The sequence below is a fragment of the Sciurus carolinensis genome, chromosome 17 (genome assembly GCF_902686445.1).
Source record: "Sciurus carolinensis chromosome 17, mSciCar1.2, whole genome shotgun sequence".
NCBI lineage: Eukaryota > Metazoa > Chordata > Mammalia > Rodentia > Sciuridae > Sciurus > Sciurus carolinensis.
This window is the reverse complement of record NC_062229.1, coordinates 15,111,826-15,135,162: the sequence shown is the minus strand read 5'-3', so window position 1 is coordinate 15,135,162 and position 23,337 is coordinate 15,111,826. Positions and strand designations below refer to the sequence as shown.

Below are 23,337 nucleotides of genomic sequence, written 5' to 3'. Positions count from 1 at the left end.
AACCCGTGCACCCTTCTAGGATTCTCTCTTGCCCATAGAGAGGGCAGAGGGTGGCAGGCTCCCGAAATGGTCAGTTTGCTTGTATCATCTTCTTTTGAACTTTGAAAGGGAGGTTGGGTATGGACCATCCCTATTTGTAGTAAGGAGAGGAACTCACCTAATTACAGTCAAGGTGCTGTTTAACCTGTATGGGGTGTTTCAGGTGTATTATTTCATTTCGGCCCCCCAAAACTTTGTGATGTAGATATCCATATAATCTCTTCAATTCACAGATGAGAATATTGAGGTTCATAAGCTGATATGACTTGCTCAAAAGGTTCTACAGGGAATGGCTAGATATGGGGTCAGAAATGAACCTGGGTGGGGGGGCAGACACAGTGGCTCACGCCTGTAATCCCAGCTGCTCAGGAGGTTGAGGCAGGAGGATTGCAAGTTCGAGGGCAGTCTTAGCAACTTGGTATGACCATGTTTCAAAATAAAAACAAAAACGGCAGAAAGAGACAGAAAAAAGAATTATAGGGGCTGGGGAGATAGCTCAGTCGGTAGTGTGCTTGCCTTGCAAGCACTAAGGCCCTGGGTTCGATCCCTAGCACCAAAAAAAAAAAAAAAAAAAAAAAAAAAAAAAAAGAATTATAGTCTAGATCAGTTTTGTCCTATAGAAATAAAATACTGTGGAACTCGGGGTCGGGGTAGCTTGGAGGTAGAGGGCTGGGTTTGTGAAGTGTACATGAGGCTTTGGGTTCCATTACCAGTACTGAAACAAACAAACAAACAAAAAAATTGGGAATGAACCCTGGGACACTTAACCACTGAGCCATATCCTCAGCCCTTTTTTATTTTTTATTTTGAGACAGGGTCTTGCTAAGTTGCTCAGGGACACTTAACCACTGAGCCATATCCTCATCCCTTTTTTATTTTTATTTTGAGACAGGGTCTTGCTAAGTTGCTCAGGGCCTGGATAAATTACTGAGGCTGGCTTTGAACTTGCAGTTCTCCTGCCTCAGTCTCCTGAGCTGCTGGGATTAGAGGTATTCGACACCACACCTGGCCAAAAAAATTTTTAAAAGAGCTGGTAATGTAGGTCAGTGGTAAAGCACTTCCTAACATGTGCAAAAGCCCTGGGTTCAATTCCCCGTGCTGCAAAACTGGTGGAATTCACTTTGAGAATATACATAATCTGTTATGTCCAGATTATTTTTTCAATCCTTATAATACAGATACTAATGAAATATTTTTGCACTTTTTTCATATTGTCTTCAAACTCTTATGTGTATTTTACACAGGACATATCATTTGGGACCAGCCACATTTCAAATGACCAAGAGACCCATATGACCAGTGACAACTATGTCATAAACATAGGTAGTCCAGGGGTAGCACAAGCCCATGGTCCCAGCAATCAGGAACTTGAGGCAGGAGGCTTGCTGAGTTCATGAATCTGAGACCAGCGTGGGCAACATAGCAAGACCTGTATCTAAAAAAAGGAGGAGAAAGAGAGGAACAAAGAAAAAAGAAATACTTTTGGGGGGAGTTTTGTTTTACTGTGGTGCCTAAGTGCATGCTTTACCACTGAGCTACATCCCCAGCCCCAAAACACCAGTATTTTCTACTCCCATACCTGCCACTTGAGTTATCCACCAAAATGCTTAATCTTGGCCAGGCTTGGTGGTGCACACCTCTAACCCCATTTACCCAGGAGGCTGAGGCAGGAGGCAAGTTTGAGGTCAGTTTGGACAAATTAGTGAGACCCTGTCTCAAAAATTAAAAAAAGGACTGGGGATATAGCTTAGTGGTAAAGCACCCCGAGGTTCAATCCCTGGTGACAAAGTAACTAATTATTTTAATTAATTAAAAATTAAGGGGCTGCGTTTGTGGCTCAGTGGTAGAGTGCTTGCCTAGCACGTGTGAGGCACTGGGTTCGATGCTCAGCTTCTCATGTAATATAAATAAAGGAATAAAATAAGGATCTATCAACACCTAAAAAATTCTTTAAAAAATTAAAAAGTCTGTGAATGTAGCTTGGTGGTTAAGTGCCCCTGGATCCAACTCCTCTGCTCTGAATGCTTAATCTTTCTGTGCCTCAGCGTTTTTACCTGATGGAGATGCTGTGAGCCCAGGTTATTACAAACAGTGATATATCATGCACATATGTACACAGTATTTACTAATGCTGAATTGAGTATGGACAAGAAACCTTTTTTTTTTTTTTTTTTTTTTTTTTTTTTTTTTTGGCACTGCTGCAGATCAAACCCAGGGCCTCTCATTTGCTAAGCTCCACTCTACCACTGAGTCACATCCCCAGCCTTGAGGAACTCTCTTTTTTTTTGGCAGTACTAGGGAATGAATGCAGTACAGGTTAGGCCAGCACTCTACCGCTGAGCCACCTCCATAGCCCTTGAGGTACTCTTATAAGCAGAACACATTTACTCATTCAACGTCACAATTATTTGAGCCTGTCATGTATGATTTTTTTTTTTTTTTTTTTTTTTTTTTTTTTTTTTTGCGGTACTGGGGATCAAACTCAGGGCCTTGTGCTTGTAAGGCAAGCACTCTACCAGCTGAGCTATCTCCCCAGCCCTCATGTATGATTATTAAGACTTCTGGATGAGCTCCTTTATTCAGCACACTTACCTCAAAGTTGCTTCTCTTCTTAGGTTCAAAGCACTTTCCTTAGTTTGGTTTATTTATTTCTACGAATCCTTCCTTTTTTCCATCACACACCAAGTAGTTTTTAAGCCCATTCTGCAGGTGCTGGAGGTGCGGGGCTCAGGGAGGAAGTGCTAAGTTTATGTGTCCATGACACGGGAAAGTGGGAAGGTCAGTGGCAGGCCTGGGGTGGTCACTCTTCACTTGGGCATCCTGAGGGATCCTAGGCTGGAAAATTCAAAATACGGGACCCTCCTGTGTGGACCTGCAGAGCCCCAACTTTAACTCATTATTCCTCCCCTTCGGAGTTCCCAACACTAGTGGGGAAGTCACCCCTCTCCATCCTTTTGCCAGGATTCCCTCTTCCCTTAGTCCACTCCCGCATTCCCGGGTCCAGCACCAATTTGCTCAGCGTTTGGAAAACCCCCAGCTCTCCTTCCTCCTCACAGTAGTGGGGCAGGGAACTAGTGTCAGTCATGTGTGTCTGGCTTCAGAAGACTGTAGATCCAAGGGTTCTGCTTATCTCCTTACGGCTCTATCTCCATAACCATCTGTGTCTTTCCTCCTCCTTCTTCCTAAACGGAACCTCCTGGCTCTGCCCATAGCCGTTTAATTGCAAAAGCCAAGCCGTTTGTGGGAGACCACAAGGCAGAGACCCCTTTCATTTACCCAACTAGAGGAATAGTCCTATCCCCACCCCAGGAGCCACAGTTTGTAGAGTCACTTATTTGAGCCTTCCAGGCTTCCTCTTTTCTGTCCCTTGACAGCCTAGAAAGCTTTAAAAGTATTTCTGCCGGGTAGCATCTGGTCAGAATCGCCCCTCCTGGCCTGAGGAGCTTTGGTGATTTCAAAGAAGCTAGGTGACTTGCCCTAGGGCACACAGCAGCACTGACAGACCGCCAAGGCACTAGAGGGTAGGAGGAGAAAGCTCCTGCAGGGTTGTGGCACCGGGAGGCAGCGAAGCCCCAGTGCCTCAGTCCTTGAACTCTGGTGCCCTGTGCCCCAACCTCGGCGGAAAGATCGCGTCCGGGTGTGGGGTTCCCCAAGTGCAGGGTAGAAAGTAGCTGGGAAATCACTGTCCACCCCTATACGCAAAGGAGATGGAAGTGAGCAAGCTGGGACAGGATCCCCATACCGCGCGGTAACTGCGCTCCGAGGGTTCTTTAAACGCCCAGATGGGAGAGACGCGCGCGGGAGAGGGCGGGTTTGGGCTGAGACCTGGTCACATGACCTGGCTCGAGGGGCTAGCGGCCCCCACCCCAACAGTGGGCGTCCCCCACAACGCGTGGTCAACCCTCATTGGCCGGTAGTACGACCAATAGAAATCGGCCATCTGGGATCCCTGCGTTCCGAGGCACAGCCGAACATGCTGGGCCGACTCGGGTCGAATGGCAAGGGACGGTTGTGGTGGTAGGCCAATGAAAAGGGGCGAGGGCGGGACCAAAGGCAGAGTCAGGTTGGCTTGAGAGGCGGGCGGGTATAAAATCGCGCAGCCGGCGACGGCGTCCGTCCGTACTGCAGAGCCGCTGCTGGAGGATCGTTTTAAAGGGCCCGCGCGCCGCCGCCCCCTCGGCCCGCCATGCTGCTACCTGTGCCGCTGCTGCTTGGCTTCCTCGGCCTGGCCGCCGCCACGCCCTCCGTGTACTTTAAGGAACAGTTTCTGGACGGAGGTAACGCCTGGTCCCTCCTCGAGGCCGCCTCGACGACGCGGCCTGTCCCCCAGCCCAGATCTGCCTTGTTACCAGTAATTACCGCTCAGAGGGCCAACATAGTGGCCCCTGGGGACTGTAGCCGCGGGCGATTCCTCTCCTGCGTCCCTGGGGAACGTGGAAGATGCAGCGGCCTCCTGCGGTGGGAGTTAGGGTTCGCCCCAGGATCTCTTTAAGTCTCCAGAATTGTCAAACTGGAGGTTGGAATAGGGAGAGGCGAGGATCTCCTTCCCTGCCCCCCCAGCAGCTTTTGGCTCCTGGCAGATGTTGGTGGGGGTGGTCAGCACTGCCTCGCTGACCTGCTCCTCTGACCCCCCTAGACGAGTGGACCGACCGCTGGATCGAATCCAAACACAAATCAGATTTTGGCAAATTCGTCCTCAGTTCCGGCAAGTTCTACGGTGACCAGGAGAAGGATAAAGGTAAGCCAGGGAGTGGGTTCTGGGATCCAGGAGGACTTTTTGGCGGAAGCTGTAGTCAGTACACACATAGCCCGGGCATCCCCCAGGAGCTGGGCAGGTTGGAGGAAGGAAGGGGGTGGGGAGTCGTCTGTGTCGTGGGAGGTCTGGTTTCCCCGGGTTGGAGCTCAACAGTAATCACACTCCCGTCCTGTATCAGGGCTGCAGACCAGCCAGGATGCCCGCTTTTATGCCCTGTCGGCCAGATTCGAACCTTTCAGCAACAAGGGCCAGACGCTGGTGGTGCAGTTCACTGTGAAGCACGAGCAGAACATTGATTGTGGGGGTGGCTATGTGAAGCTGTTTCCTGATAATTTGGACCAGACGGACATGCATGGAGATTCAGAATACAACATCATGTTTGGTGAGGGGCCCCACCCTGGTGCTGACCACTGCCCCCTCAGTTGGAAGGTGGAGAATGAATGAAAGTCCTTGAATTCCTCCTAACTCAAAAGAATTCATGAGACCATAGACTTAAATAATCAGAATTTTTTTTTTCTCCCTTTGGGAGGGGTAGCTAGAGGTCAGGGATGTCAGAGTGGGGAGAGTCTGGGATACCTAAAAGGGGTAGATCAGATAGTGACTTGCTGTGTTATGACTGCAGATCCAGACTACTTTGAATGGTCATGCATAGGTATATCCTGATTTCACAAATGAGGATAAAGAATTTTAGAGTGCTGCCTTTGTGTTTTTGTTTTGTTTTACTTAAGACTCTTGTCATAGCCCCTTAGCATAATCAGGATTTGAACCTCATTTTTTCAGCCTCTGTATTGACATTTTTTTGCCTGAGTTTAAGAATGGGGTCTTTCTGCCCAGCAATGGGCAGCCTGTGACTTTCACTCAATCTGCTTCCCATCTAGGCCCAGACATTTGTGGCCCTGGCACCAAAAAGGTTCATGTCATTTTCAATTACAAGGGCAAGAACATGCTGATCAACAAGGACATCCGGTGCAAGGTGTGCCTGGGGGTGTGTCCCTGGGGGTGGTGCTAAGTGGCTGTCTGGGAAGCACAGAGGCCAGCCTGGTGGGTGGGGCCACTCAGCTCCCATCCTCTTCAGGATGATGAATTCACACACCTCTACACACTGATTGTACGGCCTGACAACACTTATGAGGTGAAGATTGACAATAACCCGGTGGAATCAGGCTCCTTGGAGGATGATTGGGACTTCCTGCCACCCAAGAAAATAAAGGATCCTGATGCTTCCAAGCCAGAAGACTGGGATGAGCGTGCAAAGATTGATGACCCCACAGACTCCAAACCTGAGGTTGGTGTTTGGGCAGGGGCTTTCCACCACCACTGCAGAGCGTGTAGAGGACAACTGGGTCCACTCTGACCTCCTTGCATACATCCAGGACTGGGACAAACCTGAGCACATCCCTGACCCTGATGCTAAGAAGCCCGAGGACTGGGATGAAGAGATGGATGGAGAGTGGGAACCACCAGTTATTCAGAACCCTGAATACAAGGTAAGTTTGGGAGTTGGGGGTTTAGTTCAGTGGTAGAGTTTTTGCCTAGCATGCACAAGGCCTGGGTTCTGTCCCCTGCTCTGCAAAAACCCAAAATCAAGATGAACTTGGCTCTCAGCATGACTGCAGGTCACAGTGGGCCATGCACCCACCTCTATTCACTTTTTTTTTTTTTTTTTTTTTTTTGGGTGCTAGGGATCGAACCCAGGGCCTTGTGCTTACAAGGCAAACACTCTACCGACTGAGCTATCTCCCCAACCCCTCTATTCACTTTGATTCCCTTCTGTTACAGGGTGAGTGGAAGCCACGCCAGATTGACAACCCAGATTACAAGGGCATATGGATCCACCCAGAAATTGACAACCCTGAATATTACCCTGATGCCAATATCTATGCTTATGATAACTTTGCTGTGCTGGGCCTAGATCTCTGGCAGGTGAGATACAAAGGACCTCAGGTGGAGACCTGAAGGAAAGGAACAGGCATAGGATTCAGTGCCAAGCAGGTCTGACCTAGAAATGGTACATTTTCTGAAGTATTTCCTGGTCTGTCTCTGGGGAGTCCTCACAGTGCACCCCATTTTAAGGATATACTTATGTACCAAGTATTTAATCAAGTACTAATGTAAATCAGTTTATCTAACTATAGACAACACAGAAAGTTAGTGGGGAGAGCTGCAGAAGTAGCTGTGTGGTAGGGCACTTGTCTAGTGTGCACAGGGCCTTGGGTTCCATCCCAGCACCGCAGGGAGGAAAAGGAGGGGCTAGAATGGTTAGGGTGCCCGCTTAGCAAGCTTCAAGACTTGCTGGACCTTGAGTTTGATTCCCCAGTAGTGCAAAGAAAAGACACTGAGGGCCAGGGGGTTGGGGACAGCTTAGTAGTAGACCACTTGCCTGGCATGCATGAAGCTGTGGGTTCCATCCCTAACACTGCCAAAAAAAAAAAAAAAAAATTGACAAAAAGTAAGTTACTGGGCAATTCCTGGTGTAGTAGATACCCAAAAAAATTCTGAACAAGGAAGTGAGTCCCCAGTCCTACCAGTGAAGAAAAATGAGGTGTAGAAAAGTAAATTCAGCAGCCCAAGGTCACATAGCCAGGAAATGGCAGAACTGGAGTTTGAACCTGGGGAGTGGGCCCCTGTGGTCTGCTTTGTGTTGAACTGCAACATTAGCAGTGTTCAAGTCCTTCTTGATAAATGTACAGATTGTAACAGTGTAGAGTGGTTACAGGAGCACAGGTGGAGCGCTGTCCAGAGGCAGGGCTGTGGTGTCACCTGTGACAACCTCTTTTTCCATTCATTGTCCAGGTCAAGTCTGGCACCATTTTTGACAATTTCCTCATCACCAATGACGAGGCATATGCAGAGGAGTTTGGCAATGAGACATGGGGTGTCACAAAGGTGAGCCGGAGTCCCTGTTCTGATCAGGGGGCAGGCAAGGGTCCAGGTGCTAAGAGGTATGGTCTGTCCATGCAGGAAGCAGAAAAACAGATGAAAGACAAACAGGACGAGGAGCAGAGGCTTCAAGAGGAAGAGGAGGACAAGAAGCGCAAGGAGGAGGAGGAGGCAGAGGACAAGGAGGATGAGGAGGACAAAGATGAGGACGAGGAGGATGAGGAGGACAAAGAGGAAGATGAGGAGGAAGATGCCACTGGCCAGGCCAAGGATGAGCTGTAGAGGCCACACCAGCCATTTCAGGGCTGGACTGAGGCCTGGGCGCTCCCACTGCAGAGCTGACCACGCCAAATAATGTCTCTATGAGACTCAAGAACTTTCAGTTTTTTTCCAGGCGGGTTCAGATTTGGGGTGGATTTTGGTTGTTTCCCCGCCTTATTTTTTTTTTTTTTTTTTTTTTTTTTTTACTGGTGTTTTGTCTTCAATTCTCCTTGAGTCCTCACCACCCCTGGCTCTCATTTTCTCAATCAACATCTTTCCCTTTTTCTGTCCCCTTGGCTCTCTGGTCCCTTGGCTACTGTCCTCCAACCCTGGGGGGTGAGGGTGTGGAGGAGAAGCCCTAGGCTTGAGATTCCATCTGCTCTCCTTCCTGGAGCCCAGAGGGGGGGCAGGAGAAAGGGGTGGCATCAGCCCCCCAGCACTGAGGAAGAATGGGGCTCTCCCTGTCCCCTCCTCCCCACTTTTCTCCCCTGCCTCCAGGACTGGGCCACTTCTGGGTGGGGCAGTGGGTTCTAGCTCGGCTCACACTGAGAATGTAAGAACTACAAACAAAATTTCTATTAAATTAAGTTTTGTGTCTCCCCCCTGTGTTTTCCTTGTGGGGGAGGCTGGACTTAGGAATCCTAAATTGACCTTTTTATTGGGGGCGGGGGAGCAGGTCCTGAACAAGGCTCATTTTTCAGCTGCTAAAGAACTGAGTTTCCACAAGATGACAGGACTCGTGTGCCCTATATCCCCCAAACCAATGGGAGAAGGACTGCCACTATTCATACTGCACATTAGCCTTGCACCACAACTGGTGAGTGTTGGTTCTAGTGTCAGGTTGACAGGTAGACTGAGGTCTAGAAGGCTGTGAGAGGTGGTGGTAGGCTTAGGGATGCGAACCTGTATTTTATACTGTACACTTTTAGAGCCGGATGTATCTCTTGCTCATCACCGAGCAGTACTACATGGAGTGATGGGCAATTTTTAACATATTTACATACCAGTTCAGAGATGGTATATAACTTGCCCAAGGACCCCTAGTTTTCAGGGCCAAGTTGGGATTGGAAAGAAAGGCCCTGTGGGAGGAGGGAGCAAGATTGAGTTGATAGAGATAATAGGAGGGTCTGGGCCAGCCTCTGTTGGGTTCACAAGGCTGCCAATTAAACTCCAGTGGGTGGGAGGAATCTGTGTTCCTTGGTGCAAGAGTAGTAGTGGTAGTGGTACATAAGTAGCTCTCACCTGGTCCTTGTTTGGGCGCACCCAACTGGTTGACGGGTCTAGGTTCAGAGAGTCCAGTGGAAGAAGTGGCAGGAGTTGGACTTGGCTGAGCTGCTACTTGGGTGAATGCTTGGATTGGAATGTTTGAGAGAAGCAGGTCTGGCAGCAGATAGTGGACAGTTTGGAACATTGGGATGTTGCCACAGCCTCTGGCCTCCCAGCCTCCAGCTGAATTCCACCCTCCAATATTGCATCTACTAAATGGGAGGTCAAACCCAGCCTCGCCTCCATATAGTCCTCTGAAGGTAACCCAGCCTTTTAATTTTTTCTATTATTATTTTAAAAATTTATTTATTTTGATTCATTGTACACAAATGGAGTACAACTGTTTCTCTAGTGTTTTTCTCCTTACCAGGGATTGAACCCAGGGACACTTGACCATTGACCCACATCCCCAGCCCCTTTTTGTATTTTATTAGAGACAGGGTTTCACTGAGTTGCTGAGGGCCTCTGGGGCCTCGCCAAGTTGCAGAGGCTGACTTTGAACTTGTGATCATCCTCCTCAGCCTCCCAGCTGCTGGGATGACATGTTTGCCTCCACACCCGGCTTACAGACCCAGCCATTATTCATGTCCTTGGACTGGCTTCTCTCACGCTTCCATTCCCTTTGGGGGTCCTATGGTCCAACCTAGTGCCTCCTTGGAATTCTCCAGGATGAGTGCATCCAAGGAAAATTGAGGAAGGGAAGCATTCTGTATTCAACACAAGGAGGCCTTGAAATTTGACATCTTCATCAAACACTTATCACTGTCACAGGATGATGGGTGAATGAAGTAGGTGCAAGAGGAGTGGAAGAGTTTGTGGACTCGGGAATGAAAACCACGTTCATTTAAAAAATCTGATCTCCCTCAAAAAATTAGTGAATTGCAGCACAAAATGTCCAATGCGCCTGTTTACCATTTAAATGTCTATTGTTGGCTACTTCAGGAACCTTACAACATCGAGTACTTCATTTTCAGGGCTTTACAAGGTTCCTGCTAGGGTGGCTAGACAAGAGTAAAACACTTGGAACAGGAAGAGCATGAACAAAGGCTTTCAGGGAAGAAATACAAATTTCAACTTGGGAAAGGAGGCATAAGGATAGCAGGTTTAAGGCCATACTCAGCGACTTAGAACCCAAGCAACTTTTTTTTTTTTTTTTTTTTTGTGCTGGAGATCAAACCAGGGCCTTGTGCTTGCAAGGCAAGCACTCTACCGATTGAGCTATCTCCCCAGCCCGACCCTAAGCAACTTAAGACCCTGTCTCAAAATTTTTTTAAAAAGGGCTGGGGATGCTGCTCGGTGGTAAAGCACCCCTGGGTTAAATCCTTAGTATCCCCCTCCAAAAAAAAAAAAAAAGAAAAACCCAAATATTATAACAAGTACATGAAAACCTTAAACATCAACAGACATTTGTGATAAAATTGGGGACACCAGAGCCATTTTGCAGCCACATGACGTCACCGTTAACGGGCATGGCGTCATTCAGGAAGTCACTTGAACGATGAGCGCACTGAGCAAAACCTCCAGTCCCTTAAGGTAGAGTTTAATCTGCGCATGCCTGCCTCAATGAGCACTAATGCGCATGCCCAAGAGGGCCGAGGCGCGCGCGCATGTCATGTGCACTGCTGATCAGCGCGCGCACGGCCTGCCCCGGAAGCGCTTGGCGCTTGGCGCGGCTGGGCGCTAAGATGGCGGCGGCGTGAGTTGCATGTTGTGTGAGGATTCCGGGGCCGCCGCGTCGCTCGGGCCCCGCCATGGCCGTCACCATCACGCTTAAAACGCTGCAGCAGCAGACCTTCAAGATCCGCATGGAACCTGACGAGACGGTGCGGGCCGGGCCGGAGCCCGGGGGCGGGAACGACGGGTGCCGGGGGTCGGGTGGGGGCGGGGAGACCGGGATCCCAACGGGAGGGGCGGAGAGGACGGCGCGGGCCGGGCCCTGCCCACCCCACCCCCGCCCCGCCCGTCGGACTTCCCGGACCCCCGGCAGGTCCTCGACCCGACCCTCGGCGGCTCGGACGCTGCTCCTGAACCAGTCCCAGGCTAGGCCCCACCCCCCGGGCGCCTGCCAGGCCCCAGCTCGGATGTCAGCGCCCTCGCGGGGGGCGGGAACTAGAAGCTCGGATTCCCAGCCCCGCCGCCCTGGCCGGGACTGGGGCTCCGCACTGCCAGCTTTGCCGGTGTCTGCTTGGGTCGGTGATGAGGGAATCTGTCAATGATGACGACTGGTGACAACGTGATGATGATGATAATAAATGGTCTCTTAACAGTTTCGGTGGTCCGTGTTTGTTGGCCGTTTACTCTTAAAACGAGTGTCTGTATCTGGCACATTTTTGCACCATTACCACGTGAGAGAGACATTGAAGCTGTTCTTGGTGGTGTTGGGGATGGAACCCAGGCTTTGGGGCATGCTAGACAAGCACTTTACCGCCGAGCTACACCCTCAACACTTGTCCATTTTTCGTAGTAAGAAGAAACAGTTTTCTTTTAATCTGCTCAAGTGTATTGACTTTTGGAAAGTTACTTAATGTCTTGGTGCCTTCGTTTCCTCAAATATAAAGAGGCCAATGGTCTCCATAGAATCATTATGAAGTTTAAAAAGTACAATACGTGTACATTTACAAATAGCTCTAACAACTTAAAATCCCTTTAGTAAATATTGACCACTGTTATTGTGGAACATCCACAGTGTGGAATATTTTATGCCACCTGAAATGTTTTTCTTATATTAACGTCCTCAGTGGGAGAGCAGGAACCTCTGTTGAATTTTGTTCCCTGCTATGGCCTTTGTTTAAAAATGGCCTCGGTGTCTAAAATACCACCTGGCACATCATAGGTATTCAGTAATGCTGTTAATTGACCAGAAGAATGAGTGAATTCAAATCTTAGCATGTTTCGGTATGAAGCCTCCCTGCTATCAGGGCTTACATTTCTCCCTCAGCCAGAAGGGGAGAGAGAATCTCAGGGTTTGCAATGATTATCTACCTCTCCCTGCAGGTGAAGGTGCTAAAGGAGAAGATAGAAGCTGAGAAAGGCCGTGATGCTTTCCCAGTGGCTGGACAGAAACTCATTTACGCCGGCAAGATCCTGAGCGATGATGTCCCCATCAGGGACTACCGCATTGATGAGAAGAACTTTGTGGTTGTCATGGTGACCAAGGTGGGTGGATTAGCTGGGGAACTGGCAAAGAGCCTGTGTGCCCAGAAGAGATTAGCCATGAACAGGGCGGGGCCAGGATGGGGCGGGATGTTAGGGCTTGATACAGATGCTGACGCCTTTTTTTTTTTTCTTGCTGCTGCAGGCCAAAGCTGGTCAGGGTACCTCAGCACCCCCAGAGGTCTCACCCACTGCTGTTCCGGAGTCCTCCACACCCTTCCCACCAACCCCTGCCTCAGGCATGTCCCATCCCCCACCTACCAGCAGAGAGGACAAGAGCCCATCGGAGGAATCAGCCCCCACGACGTCCCCAGAGTCTGTGTCAGGGTAAGACAGGGCAGCAGCCCCACCTTGGACCCTGTTCTCCAGGCACCTTCCAGCGCCACACATGTGATTCCATGCATCTGGGGGGAGGGCAAGCCACCAGAAGACAGGGTCCGATTTCTCTCTCTTGAATTTGCAGCTCTGTTCCCTCTTCAGGTAGCAGCGGGCGAGAGGAAGACGCGGCGTCCACGCTAGGTGGGTGGGTGGTCCCCAGGGCAGAGGCAAGTGGGTGCCCCAGCCGTCAGCTGGGCCTTGGGAGGGCCTGGGAGCTGCTCTTCCCTGTCCTTGGTGACCCAGGTCCTTCTGCTCCCTCCACAGTGACTGGCTCTGAATACGAGACAATGTTGGCGGAGATCATGTCCATGGGCTACGAGCGGGAGCGGGTCGTGGCTGCCCTGAGAGCCAGCTACAACAACCCCCACCGCGCTGTGGAGTACCTGCTCACGGTGAGGCAACCCCCCGCTCCCGCAGGGAGGCCAGTCCTGCCCCAAGCAGGCTCTGGGTAGTGATTGTAGCCACTGATGACTTCCCCTAGGAAGTCCACAAGTGGTGGGTGGGCTCATGGAGGGCGGGGTTAGGCTGGGCATGCAGGAGGGAGGCAGCAGGTGGTCTATGCATGGGAACTAAACTGGATCCCTGACAGGGAATTCCGGGGAGCCCTGAGCCAGAACATGGTTCTGTCCAGGAGAGCCAGGTGTCTGAGCAGCCAGCCACAGAAGCAGGTGAGTGAATTGGGAAGTATGCATGTAGGGTATGGGCTATCCAGGCATTGCCAGCTCTGAGTGGTATTTGACTACATCCCTTCCTGATGTCAGCAGGAGAGAACCCTTTGGAGTTCCTGCGGGACCAGCCCCAGTTCCAGAACATGCGGCAGGTGATTCAGCAGAACCCAGCACTGCTGCCCGCCCTGCTTCAGCAGCTGGGCCAGGAGAACCCTCAGCTTTTGCAGGTGTGGCCCCCGGGGGCAGAGGGAGCCATAGCAGGTACCATTTCCCCTTCCCTGTGGGTACCAATCCATGGTTTGAAGGAGTGGCTCTCTTCCTAGAAAGAAGAGCTAAGCGTAGGCCCCCACCCGCTTCTCTCTGCGATCTCCTGAGGTACTAGTTGCATTTAATCCTTCTGACTACACTTCGAGGTGTGGGTGCATCCACATCACCCCCATCTACTAAAGAAGACACAAGAAACATAGAGCAGCTTGTGTGCCTAGAGTTGTGTACTGGTGGATGTAGGTCCAGGTCCTGGGCCAGTCTCTGGCCTGGAGGAATGTAGCAGGTTCTTGTGGGTCTTTGGGGAAGCACCTACTCCTGGCCCAGGACACACTGTCTACTGCTCCTCCCCCCCACTTCTCAGTCCTTTGTGCTGGCCCTTCCTGCTCCCCTCTGTTCTTCATCTGTGCTCAGTCCTCCTGTTATCGTCCTCAGGTCTTAGTGTGTGATGAACCTTGAACCTTCGTAACCACCCAGATCTCCCTGAATACCACTTTCGTCCATTTTTGACTTCACGTCTCTTTGAAAGTACTTTCTAGACTTCAGATACTTAAGAACAGATCTCCTTGTCTCTGCTTGGGTTGCCCAAGTCTCTGGCCTTGGGAGCCTGCTGGCGACGAGTTCTACTCCTGCACTTAGCCCACCCCCTGCCTCCTGCCTCTACGACTGCCTCATCTCTCACCTGACACCTTGATAGCCTCCTCTGAGACCTCTTTTTTCTTTTTTGGATGTACTCTACCACTCTCTACTGCTGAACTACATTTCCAACCCCTTTTATTTTAAGACAGGATCTCACTACTAAGTTGCCAAGGCTGGCCTCAAACTTGGGGTCCTCCTGCCTCAGCCTCCTGAGTCACTGGGCCTATAGGTGTGCACCACCACTCCCAGGTTCTAAGACCTCTTAATTCCCCACAATCCTTCTGATTCATTGTGCACCAAAAGCCCAATTTCTGAAAAAGCACTTTTTTCCTGAATGTGAAAATTGATAGATGTATACAAAAGTAGAGTTGCATCAGAACCCCCAGATTCTCAGTACTCAGATGAGGTGAATTTAAAAGGTGCATAGGTGCTGAGGTGCAGCTTGGTGGTAGAGCATTTCCTAGCATTTTTTAAGTCTCAGGTTGGATTCTCAGCACTGCAAAAAAGAAAAAAGTTACCCTGATCACGTCTTTCCTGTTTAACTGCCACCACTGTGACTTCCCATAGCACTGGAATAAAGTGCCTGGCCCCTGCCTTCCTCTAATGTCATGTCTTGCTTTTTTGCCCTTCTTTTTTTCTTCTTTCCTCTTCCCTTTCTTGTCTGCTTGTTGTTCTTGCCATGTAGGTATTGTATTTCTAAGATTTGCCCTGTGTATATACCTCAGGGCCTTTGTACTTGCTGCTTGTTCTATCCAGAGGAACCCTTCCCATGCCACAAACCACAGGCCTCTTCCATCCGGCCTTCAGGGGCCTTTTTTTTTTTTTTTTTTTTTTTAAAAAAAAAACCATTGAGCTTTATCCCCAGTCCTTTTTATTTTGAGACAGGGTCTAAGTTGCCAAGGCTGACCTTGTACCTTAATTTTTTTAGTTGTTGATGGACTTTTATTTATTTATATGTGGTGCTGAGGATCGAACCCAGCACCTCACACATGCTAGGCAAGCGCTCTTCCACTGAGCCACAACCCCAGTCCGCCCTAGCCCTGCCACCTGGCTTTTTTTTTCTTTTTTGGTACTGGGGAATGAACCCAGGGTTACTCAAAACACTGAGCCACATCTCCAGCCCTTTTTTGTTTTATTTAGAGACACAGGGTCTTACTGAGTTGCTTAGCGCCTCAGTAAATTGTTGCGCTCCTTCTGCCTCAGCCTCCTGAGCTGCTGGGATCTATTATAGGCATGCACCACTGCGCCAGGCAATGACCTTGTACTTTCATCCTCTTGCCCCAGTCCCAAGTAACTGGGATTACAGACTTGTACCACCCTGCCTGGCTTCCTCGGTTAGCCCCATGTCTGCAGTTGTCTGGTCTTTTTTATTTGCTTGCTTATAGCTCATCTATCCATCTGGGCACATCATCCCACCAGGACAGAGATGGCTTCTTTCTACTACATTGTTGTGTCTGGCCAGAATAGGCAACCTCTGAGTGTTTGCTGAGTGAGTGGAAAAGCAAAAGCTGTGTTGGGGACCTGGGAAGAAGGGATGAGACATGGATCACCATCTCTCCTCCGCCCTCTTCTACAGCAAATCAGCAGACACCAGGAGCAGTTCATCCAGATGTTGAATGAACCCCCTGGTGAGCTGGCAGACATCTCAGACGTGGAGGGGGAGGTGGGCGCCATAGGCGAGGAGGCCCCACAGATGAACTATATCCAGGTGACGCCGCAGGAGAAAGAAGCTATAGAGAGGGTAAGAGGCCTGACTGGGGGGTGACCTCGCTGGTGGGCAGCCCCCCCCACACACACCTGCTCACCCCTACCCATCTTCCTACAGTTGAAGGCCCTGGGCTTCCCAGAGAGTCTGGTGATCCAGGCCTACTTCGCATGTGAAAAAAACGAGAACTTGGCTGCCAACTTTCTCCTGAGTCAGAACTTTGATGACGAGTGATGCTGGGAGGCCAGGCCACCCATCGTTCCCACCCCACCCCACCCCACCTCCACAAAAGTTTTATAAAAGAAAAAAATATATATATATTCATGTTTATTTAAGAAGTGGAAAAAAATCAAAAACCTTACCAAAAAAAAAAAAAAAAAAAAAAAGCCTAGCTTCCCACCCTCCTAAAGTGGCCCCCATTCCCATCTTGGTCTAAGAAGACCCAGGCCAGACAGCTGTCCCCCATCCTCCTTCTCTGCCCAGCCTGCTCAAAAGTTGCTGGCAGGACCAGGAGGCGACAGATGGGCCCCTCTTGGCCTCTGTCCCAGCTCCCTGCAGCCAGATGGAGAGGCGGCTGCTTGCTTCCCCATCCCCCGAAGCGCCCCTGAGGACCCTCTCACCCCTCCCTCTTCCAGGATGAGGGGAAGCTGGAGCCCCAAACTTTGATCCTCCATTGGAGTGGCCCAAATCTTTCCATCTGGGGTGAGCCCCAAGAGGCCCAAGGCCCCCTTCCCAGTCTGGCCTGGGCCTCCAGCCTGCAGAAGAGCTAACAGCTCTGGAGGCCAAGGCCACCCCCACCTCAGAACAGAACCGTGTCTCTGATAAAGGTTTTGAAGTGAATAAAGTTTTAAAAACCAGCCCTAACAATGGTCCTTGCCTGCTGGGGCCTCCCAGGCCAGCTTGCCTGGGTCTGGGAGCTAGCTGGGCACAGGAGATGCAGAAATGCCAACAAGGGGGAGAGGGGCCTGTAAGCTCCTGCAGATGGGGCCCCAGTGTCTCCTCCCCTTTGAAGCTGTCTCTTTCCCAGGCCTTGGGCCCTGGCCCCAGCTCAGCCTTGGAAGGGCTGCCTCTCCCTGCCCCCCATCATCATCATGGCAGTCTGTTTTGGCTGCACTTCCCCCCTGGTAATTGGCTAATTACTGGAGATTAATGTTGGTAAACAGAAGCCTTCTTCTCTACTGCCATCTGCTCCTCCATTATTTGCCCATCACATCCCCCCTTCTTTTCCTCTGAAGCCCCTGTTGTGTCCTAGCATCCCAGTGTGAACAGAGCCAGCTGTGGGAATCTCCAGTCCCAGGTTTAGGGGAAGAAACCAGGGACCCAGGGAGGCAACCTGAGAGAGGACACAGCCCTTGGAGGTGGGGTCTGTCAGGCAGCAGGCTTTATTGGGAAAAGACAAGGCTCAGGAGCTGGGTGCCTCAGAAGCTCCTGGGTCCTGTGCTGCAGCCGCAGAGGCCAGCGCAGCAGTTCTCGCCTCCTGCTTCTGTCTTTGTTTTTCCTCCTTGAGGCGCTTGCGCTGCTGCTTCTCTAGGTCTTGTAGCAGCTCCTGGAAGCGCGTGCTTCTTGGGTCCACGTGGTAGCCCAGGCGCTCTTGGGCCTCAGCCTGTAGTCGGGCCCTCCTCTCCTTGTCTGCCTGCACCTTCTCCCAGCGTTCCTGCTGCTGCTGTCGCCAGTTCTCAATCATCTGTGGCATCTTGGCCATGCATTCTGCAATGTGCTGCTCCCTGCAGGGGAAGGAGGGAGGGCAATGAGGGCAGGGACACTGCCAGAGCGGACCCCCCCACAGGCCTCTGCCCACCGCCTGCCTCTCCCAACTCCTCCACTGAGATGAAAAACATGAGACTATTCGTTGCCATTAACTGTCGGGAAAAGTACTTGACAAGTGAAGAAACAGACATGAAGGTCTGTGTAACTTGTGTGTGAACTTGAGCACAAGGGTGGGCCAAGCTCCAAAAATCCCCAGGGGTTGATGCCAAGTCAGCCCAACATTTCATTGAGCTGTCTACTGAGCCATCCAAGTGCCATTCCCACAGATAACTTCACTCCTTCACTCCAGACTTCATTGAGTACACCTACTGTATGCCAGGTCCAATTCTAGGCACAGGAGTGAAGGCAAGAAACAGATTGGACATTTCCCTCCAGTCCTGTGAGTTTGTAGGTACCTATCAAAGCTTCATTTCAAAGAATAAGAAGAGCGAAGCTGAAGAACTAACCCCCGCCCCGCACCCGCCAAGGTCATCGGGGGAGGGGCAGAAACACCGGAGACCCAGCTTAATCATTTACTGCCAGTGTGATTGGACCTAGACCTGTTTCATCATCTCTAAAATGAAGGTAATCCGGTCCTCTAAGGCTGTTGGAAGGACAAGCAGTTTAAACACCGGGAACATACTTGACCTGGCCCTTCTCCCCAGGAGGTAGCATCAGTCAGATGCACCCGTCTTACCTCCATTCTTCCCTAAAATCTAGCTCTTCAGATTTGCTTCCAAATCCGACTTGGGGATTCCAAGTCTGGAACTGAGGTCACTGCCTCCCTTCCTACTCTTTCCCAGCCACAGTGGGCTCCTGGCTATTCCTTAAAACACGTTTCAATCTCAGGATCTTTGCACTATTTGCTTCTCTACCAGAAATCTCTCCATAACTGCCTGATCACCCAGGGCTCTGCTTAGACATCACCTTCTCAGAGACGCCCGAGTTTCCCAAACCGAAGATATCCACCAGAATGCGTTCTCCACCCTATTTTATCTTCCTAACGGTCCTCTGTTGGCATCTAAAAGATCTTGTCTGTTTTGTTCCCTGCTATCTCCTTAGCGCCTAGGACAGGTCCTTGACACAGTAAAGGTTCAGTAAACATCTGCAGATGAGTAGTTACTCATCGATTCCCTTTGCAGTTAAGTGAGCATGCGCATAAATCCACGCCGTGCAGGCTCTGCTGCACGCCCCGACCCAGCGCGCCAGGTTTGCCCACGGAGCGGCGGGATACTGAGGGCAGCCCAGAGCTTGCCGGCACGCACGCACCTGGCCTGACGCTTCTGTTCCTCAGTCAGCTGCTTCACCCGCAGCGACTCTTGCATGGTTGCCAGGCTTGGGTACCATTCTTGCTCCTCGGCTTCCAGTTCGCGCAGCTGTTCCGGAGATGGCCACAACGAACCGGGGTCCACCCCAGAGGCAGCGCCGTGTCGTGCGAACTGCTTGGCTGCATAGCGCGGCCCCAGCTGCCAGCGTGGGGTCAGCGGGTGCTCCGGGTCTGGCCACCAGGGCCCCGGCGAGCGGCGCGGGGGTGGCGGCGCCCGGTAGCTACGGGAGCCCGGGCCCAGTGTCACCGACAGCCCAAGCAGGCTGCGTGCCTGCCACCCGGGCGCCGCCATCTTGCTTGTGCGGGGTCCTCGCGAGCAGCCGGGCTGACCACGGCGCTGCCTGAGCGCGAGGTGCGTTGGAGCCAGAGTAGGGACGGAGGGCCTTCTGTCTCTGATCATACGTTTTATACATCTTCAAGTATTCCTTTAAGTTTTATTTAAGCAGATATTTATTAAAGTAGTACTTTAATTTTACACATTTAAAATAGCATTTAATTTTTTATTTTAAAATCTATTTTCAATTTTTTTTTTTTTTTTTTTTTTTGCTGGGAATTGACACAGGATCTTGCACAAGCTAGGCAAGCGTTCTATCACAGACACCCTCCAGGCCTAATTTTTACTTATTTTTTTTCCTTATTTTTAAAAATTGGTGCATTATAGTTGTACATAATGGTGGGATTCAATGTTATGTATTGGCACATACACACAATGCCTAATTTTTATTTTAAACAATCATCAGATACTTAAAATGTAAATATATCAATTTTAACTACATTTTACCTTATACTTTAAATTGAATATTTAAAATATATTTTAGGTTAGATTAAAACATTTAAATGTTGAACACTTTCTTAAATGCTGTTGATGGCATTAAGTCTTTATTCATGCTTTTTAATTTTTTTTTTTAATACCATGGATTGAACCCAAGGGTGCTTGTGTATGTGTGTATGTGTGTGTGTATATTTATATATAATATATATTTATATATAATATATATTATAGTGTGTGTGTATTTGTTTACAAAGGAAAGGAGTCTCACTGTGTTGTTGTCTAGGATAGTTTGAAACTCTTAGACTCAAACCATCCTCCCTACCCTGGCATCTGGGACTATAGGCACAGGTCACTATGCCTGATTTATTTTTTATTTTATTGAAAAATATTTTAATTTGTAATGTCTAATTTACTTTATTTTTTGTTTTCTGATGCTGGAAATTGAACCCAGGTCCTCATACATGCTAAGCACATGCTATACCACTGAGCTACATCCCCAGTCTAATTTAACTTTTTATGCTGTAAAATATTTAAAAGGTTTGATTAGGGTGTAGAAAGCAAACACTATCTTAAAAACAACAACAACAACAAAAACCCAAATTTTTGCAGCATTAAAAAGGAATTCAGTCAGGTGCGGTGGCGTCCCTATAAAATCCCACCTACTCCAGAAGCTGAGGCAGAAGGATCGTAAATTCAAGGCCAGTCTGGGCAACTTCTGGGCAACTTAGACCCTGTCTCAAAATAAAAAATAAGAAGGGCTGGGGTTGTGAGCCAGTGGTGCAGCTCTCACCTAGCATGTGCGAGGCCCTCATGGATCAGCCTTGGAGACATGCTGAGTGAAACAGGCTGGTCACAAAAGAATAAACGTGTGGTTCCACCTCTCTGAGATACTAGAGTAGCCGAGTTCATGGGGACAGAAGGTAGATCAGGACCTGAGGGGGTGGCTGGGGAAGCTACTGCTTACTGAGTGCAGAATTTCTGTTTGGTGTGCTGAGAAAGTTCTGGAAATGGATAGAGGTGATGGCTGCACATTAGTGTGAATGCATTTAATGCCCAAATTAAACGTGAGAGCCAGGCGAAGTGGTACATGTACATACTCTCGGCTCCTCTGGAGGCTGAAGCAGGAGGATCAAAAGTTAAAGAGCAGCCTGGGCAACTTAGTGAGACCCTGTCTGAAAATAAAATGAGAAGGGCTGGGGTTGTAGCTCAGTGACAGAGTGCTCGCCGAGCACGCGCAAGATCCTGGGTTCCATCCTACGTGTCATTTTTAAAAAGGGGGAGTTAAGGTGGTAAAGTCGATGTATGTTTTATGACACAGAATGAGGGAGGGAGGGATGGATCACAGTAGCGCAGGACATGAATGTGCCTCTCTCACTCTCAGCCTAGACATTGTCCATACCCAGTGTCCATCCACAGTGGAATGAACAGAAAAACATGCTGAGGCGTTTCAACCAGTGAAATATTACCTGGGAATGCAAGTGCAGAAATTAAACTGCTCGCAACAGTGTGTGGGATTCTTAGAGATGTAATATACAACAAAGGAAGGAGGACCCAGCTGATTCTTCTTTGTAAAAAAAATTTTCTTTCATTTTGTAAAATCATATAAATGGTCCTAATTTTCATTTACAGTTGAAGAATCCTGGTGTTTGTGGGGGTGCATACCTTCAGGAGTAACCAGTTAAGAAAAGCAAGGCAGGGGCTGGTGTTGTGGCTCAGTGGTAGAGCCATTGCCTGGCATGTGTGACTCCCTGGGTTTGAACCTCAGCATCACATATAAATAAATAAATAAAATGAAGGTCCATTGACAACTAAAAAAAAAAAAAAAAAAAAAAAAAAAAAAAAAAAATAATAATAATAATAATAATAATAATAATAATAAAACAATGGGCTGGGGAGATAGCTCAACTGGTAGAGTGCTTGCCTCGATAGCACAAGGCCCTGAGTTCGATCCCCAGTACCGCAAAAAAAAAAAAAAAAGAAGAAGAAGAAAGAAAGAAAGAAAGAAAAGCAAGGCAGTGGTGGTTCTGGTCTTGGGTGGAGGCACCTCCAGCGGGGTGAGGGGGCATCTGTGCTGAGGAGCCACAGAGGGGTTTGCTGTGCAACAAATCACTTAGCAGAGCATTCCAGTGCTGTTTACGTTTCTGTTCGCGGGCTGCATTCACTGATATTTCCTGACTGGGGTTACAGTGATTCCTGCACAATAATTATTCTTTAAGTTGTCCATAACTTGATATATGTGTGTTGTACACTTTCTGTAGACAAAACTCACAATTTTAAAAATAAAAATACAGCAGCTGGGTGTAGCTCAGCGAGAGAGCACATTCTTAGGGTTTGGGTTTCCCCGCAACCTGTCTCCCATCCTCTAGTTCCCTGAGCCCCTTGGCCTGAATTTAAATATGTAAATATTTATTTAAAATAGGAGAAGGAATGGCGGCGCTTGCTTGTAATCCCAGAGGCTGAGGCAGGAGGATCTCGAAGTTCAAGGCCAGCCTGGAAAATGTAGCGCAACCTTATCTCAAAATAAAAAACCCCAAAAGGGCTGTGGATGGATGTAGCTCAGTGGTAAAGTGCTCTGGGTTTGTTCCTCAGGAACCAAAAATGAAAAAAATAAACTTCAAATAAACATAAATAACTAAAATAGGAGAAGGAAAGGACAGCTGGCAGTTGGTGTTGAATGGGGAGAGAGGTTCGGCTTAGCAAGATGCAGAAGCTCTGGAGATGGAGGCGGTGACGCCGCACAGCAGCGTGCTGGCCGCCACAGAGCTGCGCGCCGAAAGCGATCTAGTCCGTCTTGTGTAGCCTGTATTTCACCCCAATTCAAAACAGAGCGAACAAAAACAAGGCTAGGAATGTACTCAGTGGTTGGGCCCTAGTTTCCATCCCCAGCACTGCGAAAAGAAAAAGAAAAACCAAAACGTTCGCTCCACGGTCACCTAACCGCCCAGTGCAGCTGAGGATGTCCTGGAGCCGGGCGTCACAGCGTTCTAATTTACAGTGTTAACGAATCATTTGACAAGGACAGGAGAGTCGTCGTTTATGTCACCGCCCAGATTTAACAGAGTAACACTTTGCTCCATTTGTTTCAGATTTTTTTTTTTCTTTTGCAGGGCTGGGGAGGGAACCCAGGACCTCAAGGGCACTAGGCAAGGGACTACCACAGCCCTCTACCCCCCAACCACTCCGTATGTAGTAGTAGTAGTAGTTGCTGCTGTTGTTATTTTATCATTATCATTATCATTATCATTATTATTTTGTACCAAGGATTGAACCCAGGGACACTTAACCATATCCCCAACCTTTTTTTTTTAACATCCCTAACCCCTTTTTATTTTTTACTTTGAGACAGGGTCTTGCTCAGTTTCTTAGGGCATCACAGAGTTGCTGAGACTGACTTTGAACTTAAGATTCTCCTGCCTCAGCCTCCTGAGCCACTGGGATTACAGACCTGCTCCATGGTGTCCGGCTACATATGTATTTATATGT

General features: G+C 49.3%; 3 protein-coding genes and 1 long non-coding RNA gene across 6 annotated transcripts; 2 read left to right on the top strand and 2 right to left on the bottom strand.

Annotated features, from left to right (window-relative positions):
* Positions 1–1,348: 1,348 nt before the first annotated feature.
* On the bottom strand, positions 1,349–3,820 carry LOC124969195 (uncharacterized). Its single transcript, XR_007105929.1, has 3 exons — positions 3,782–3,820; positions 2,632–2,874; positions 1,349–1,474 (listed from the first exon to the last, which is right to left on the bottom strand). It is a non-coding gene; the product is annotated as an uncharacterized LOC124969195 (long non-coding RNA).
* A 325-nt stretch (positions 3,821–4,145) lies between these two features.
* Positions 4,146–8,535, top strand: Calr (calreticulin). Its single transcript, XM_047532018.1, has 9 exons — positions 4,146–4,316; positions 4,676–4,777; positions 4,974–5,177; positions 5,674–5,768; positions 5,871–6,080; positions 6,169–6,282; positions 6,575–6,718; positions 7,589–7,681; positions 7,757–8,535. Exons 1-9 carry the CDS (start codon positions 4,226–4,228, stop codon positions 7,955–7,957), a joined length of 1,254 nt encoding a protein of 417 aa, XP_047387974.1. The 5' UTR covers positions 4,146–4,225; the 3' UTR covers positions 7,958–8,535.
* A 2,309-nt stretch (positions 8,536–10,844) lies between these two features.
* Rad23a (RAD23 homolog A, nucleotide excision repair protein) lies at positions 10,845–16,436 on the top strand. 3 transcript variants are annotated; one of them, XM_047532023.1, is made up of 9 exons: positions 10,845–11,025; positions 12,197–12,358; positions 12,501–12,682; positions 12,819–12,874; positions 12,998–13,125; positions 13,323–13,401; positions 13,495–13,628; positions 15,881–15,980; positions 16,130–16,436. In XM_047532023.1, exons 1-9 carry the CDS (start codon positions 10,954–10,956, stop codon positions 16,183–16,185), a joined length of 969 nt encoding a protein of 322 aa, XP_047387979.1. In that variant the 5' UTR covers positions 10,845–10,953; the 3' UTR covers positions 16,186–16,436. The 3 variants fall into 3 exon arrangements, with proteins under 3 accessions (XP_047387979.1, XP_047387977.1, XP_047387978.1); XM_047532021.1 differs by having other exon boundaries at positions 10,849–11,025; positions 15,881–16,045; XM_047532022.1 differs by having other exon boundaries at positions 10,851–11,025; positions 13,498–13,628; positions 15,881–16,045.
* A 932-nt stretch (positions 16,437–17,368) lies between these two features.
* On the bottom strand, positions 17,369–19,393 carry Gadd45gip1 (GADD45G interacting protein 1). Its single transcript, XM_047532032.1, has 2 exons — positions 19,025–19,393; positions 17,369–17,733 (listed from the first exon to the last, which is right to left on the bottom strand). The coding sequence occupies exons 1-2, from the start codon at positions 19,372–19,374 to the stop codon at positions 17,412–17,414; spliced, it is 672 nt and encodes a 223-aa protein (XP_047387988.1). The 5' UTR covers positions 19,375–19,393; the 3' UTR covers positions 17,369–17,411.
* Positions 19,394–23,337: the final 3,944 nt, after the last annotated feature.

Coding starts and splice junctions, on each gene's coding strand:
- Rad23a (XM_047532021.1), top strand. CDS start 10,954: ATGGCCGTCACCATCACGCTTAAAACGCTGCAGCAGCAGACCTTCAAG. Junction 12,875..12,997: donor AGACGCGGCGTCCACGCTAG/GTGGGTGGGTGG, acceptor CTCCCTCCACAG/TGACTGGCTCTGAATACGAG. Junction 13,126..13,322: donor CTGTGGAGTACCTGCTCACG/GTGAGGCAACCC, acceptor GATCCCTGACAG/GGAATTCCGGGGAGCCCTGA.
- Calr (XM_047532018.1), top strand. CDS start 4,226: ATGCTGCTACCTGTGCCGCTGCTGCTTGGCTTCCTCGGCCTGGCCGCC. Junction 6,081..6,168: donor CCACAGACTCCAAACCTGAG/GTTGGTGTTTGG, acceptor GCATACATCCAG/GACTGGGACAAACCTGAGCA. Junction 6,283..6,574: donor TTCAGAACCCTGAATACAAG/GTAAGTTTGGGA, acceptor CTTCTGTTACAG/GGTGAGTGGAAGCCACGCCA.
- Gadd45gip1 (XM_047532032.1), bottom strand. CDS start 19,374: ATGGCGGCGCCCGGGTGGCAGGCACGCAGCCTGCTTGGGCTGTCGGTG. Junction 17,734..19,024: donor GAACAGAAGCGTCAGGCCAG/GTGCGTGCGTGC, acceptor CTTCCCCTGCAG/GGAGCAGCACATTGCAGAAT.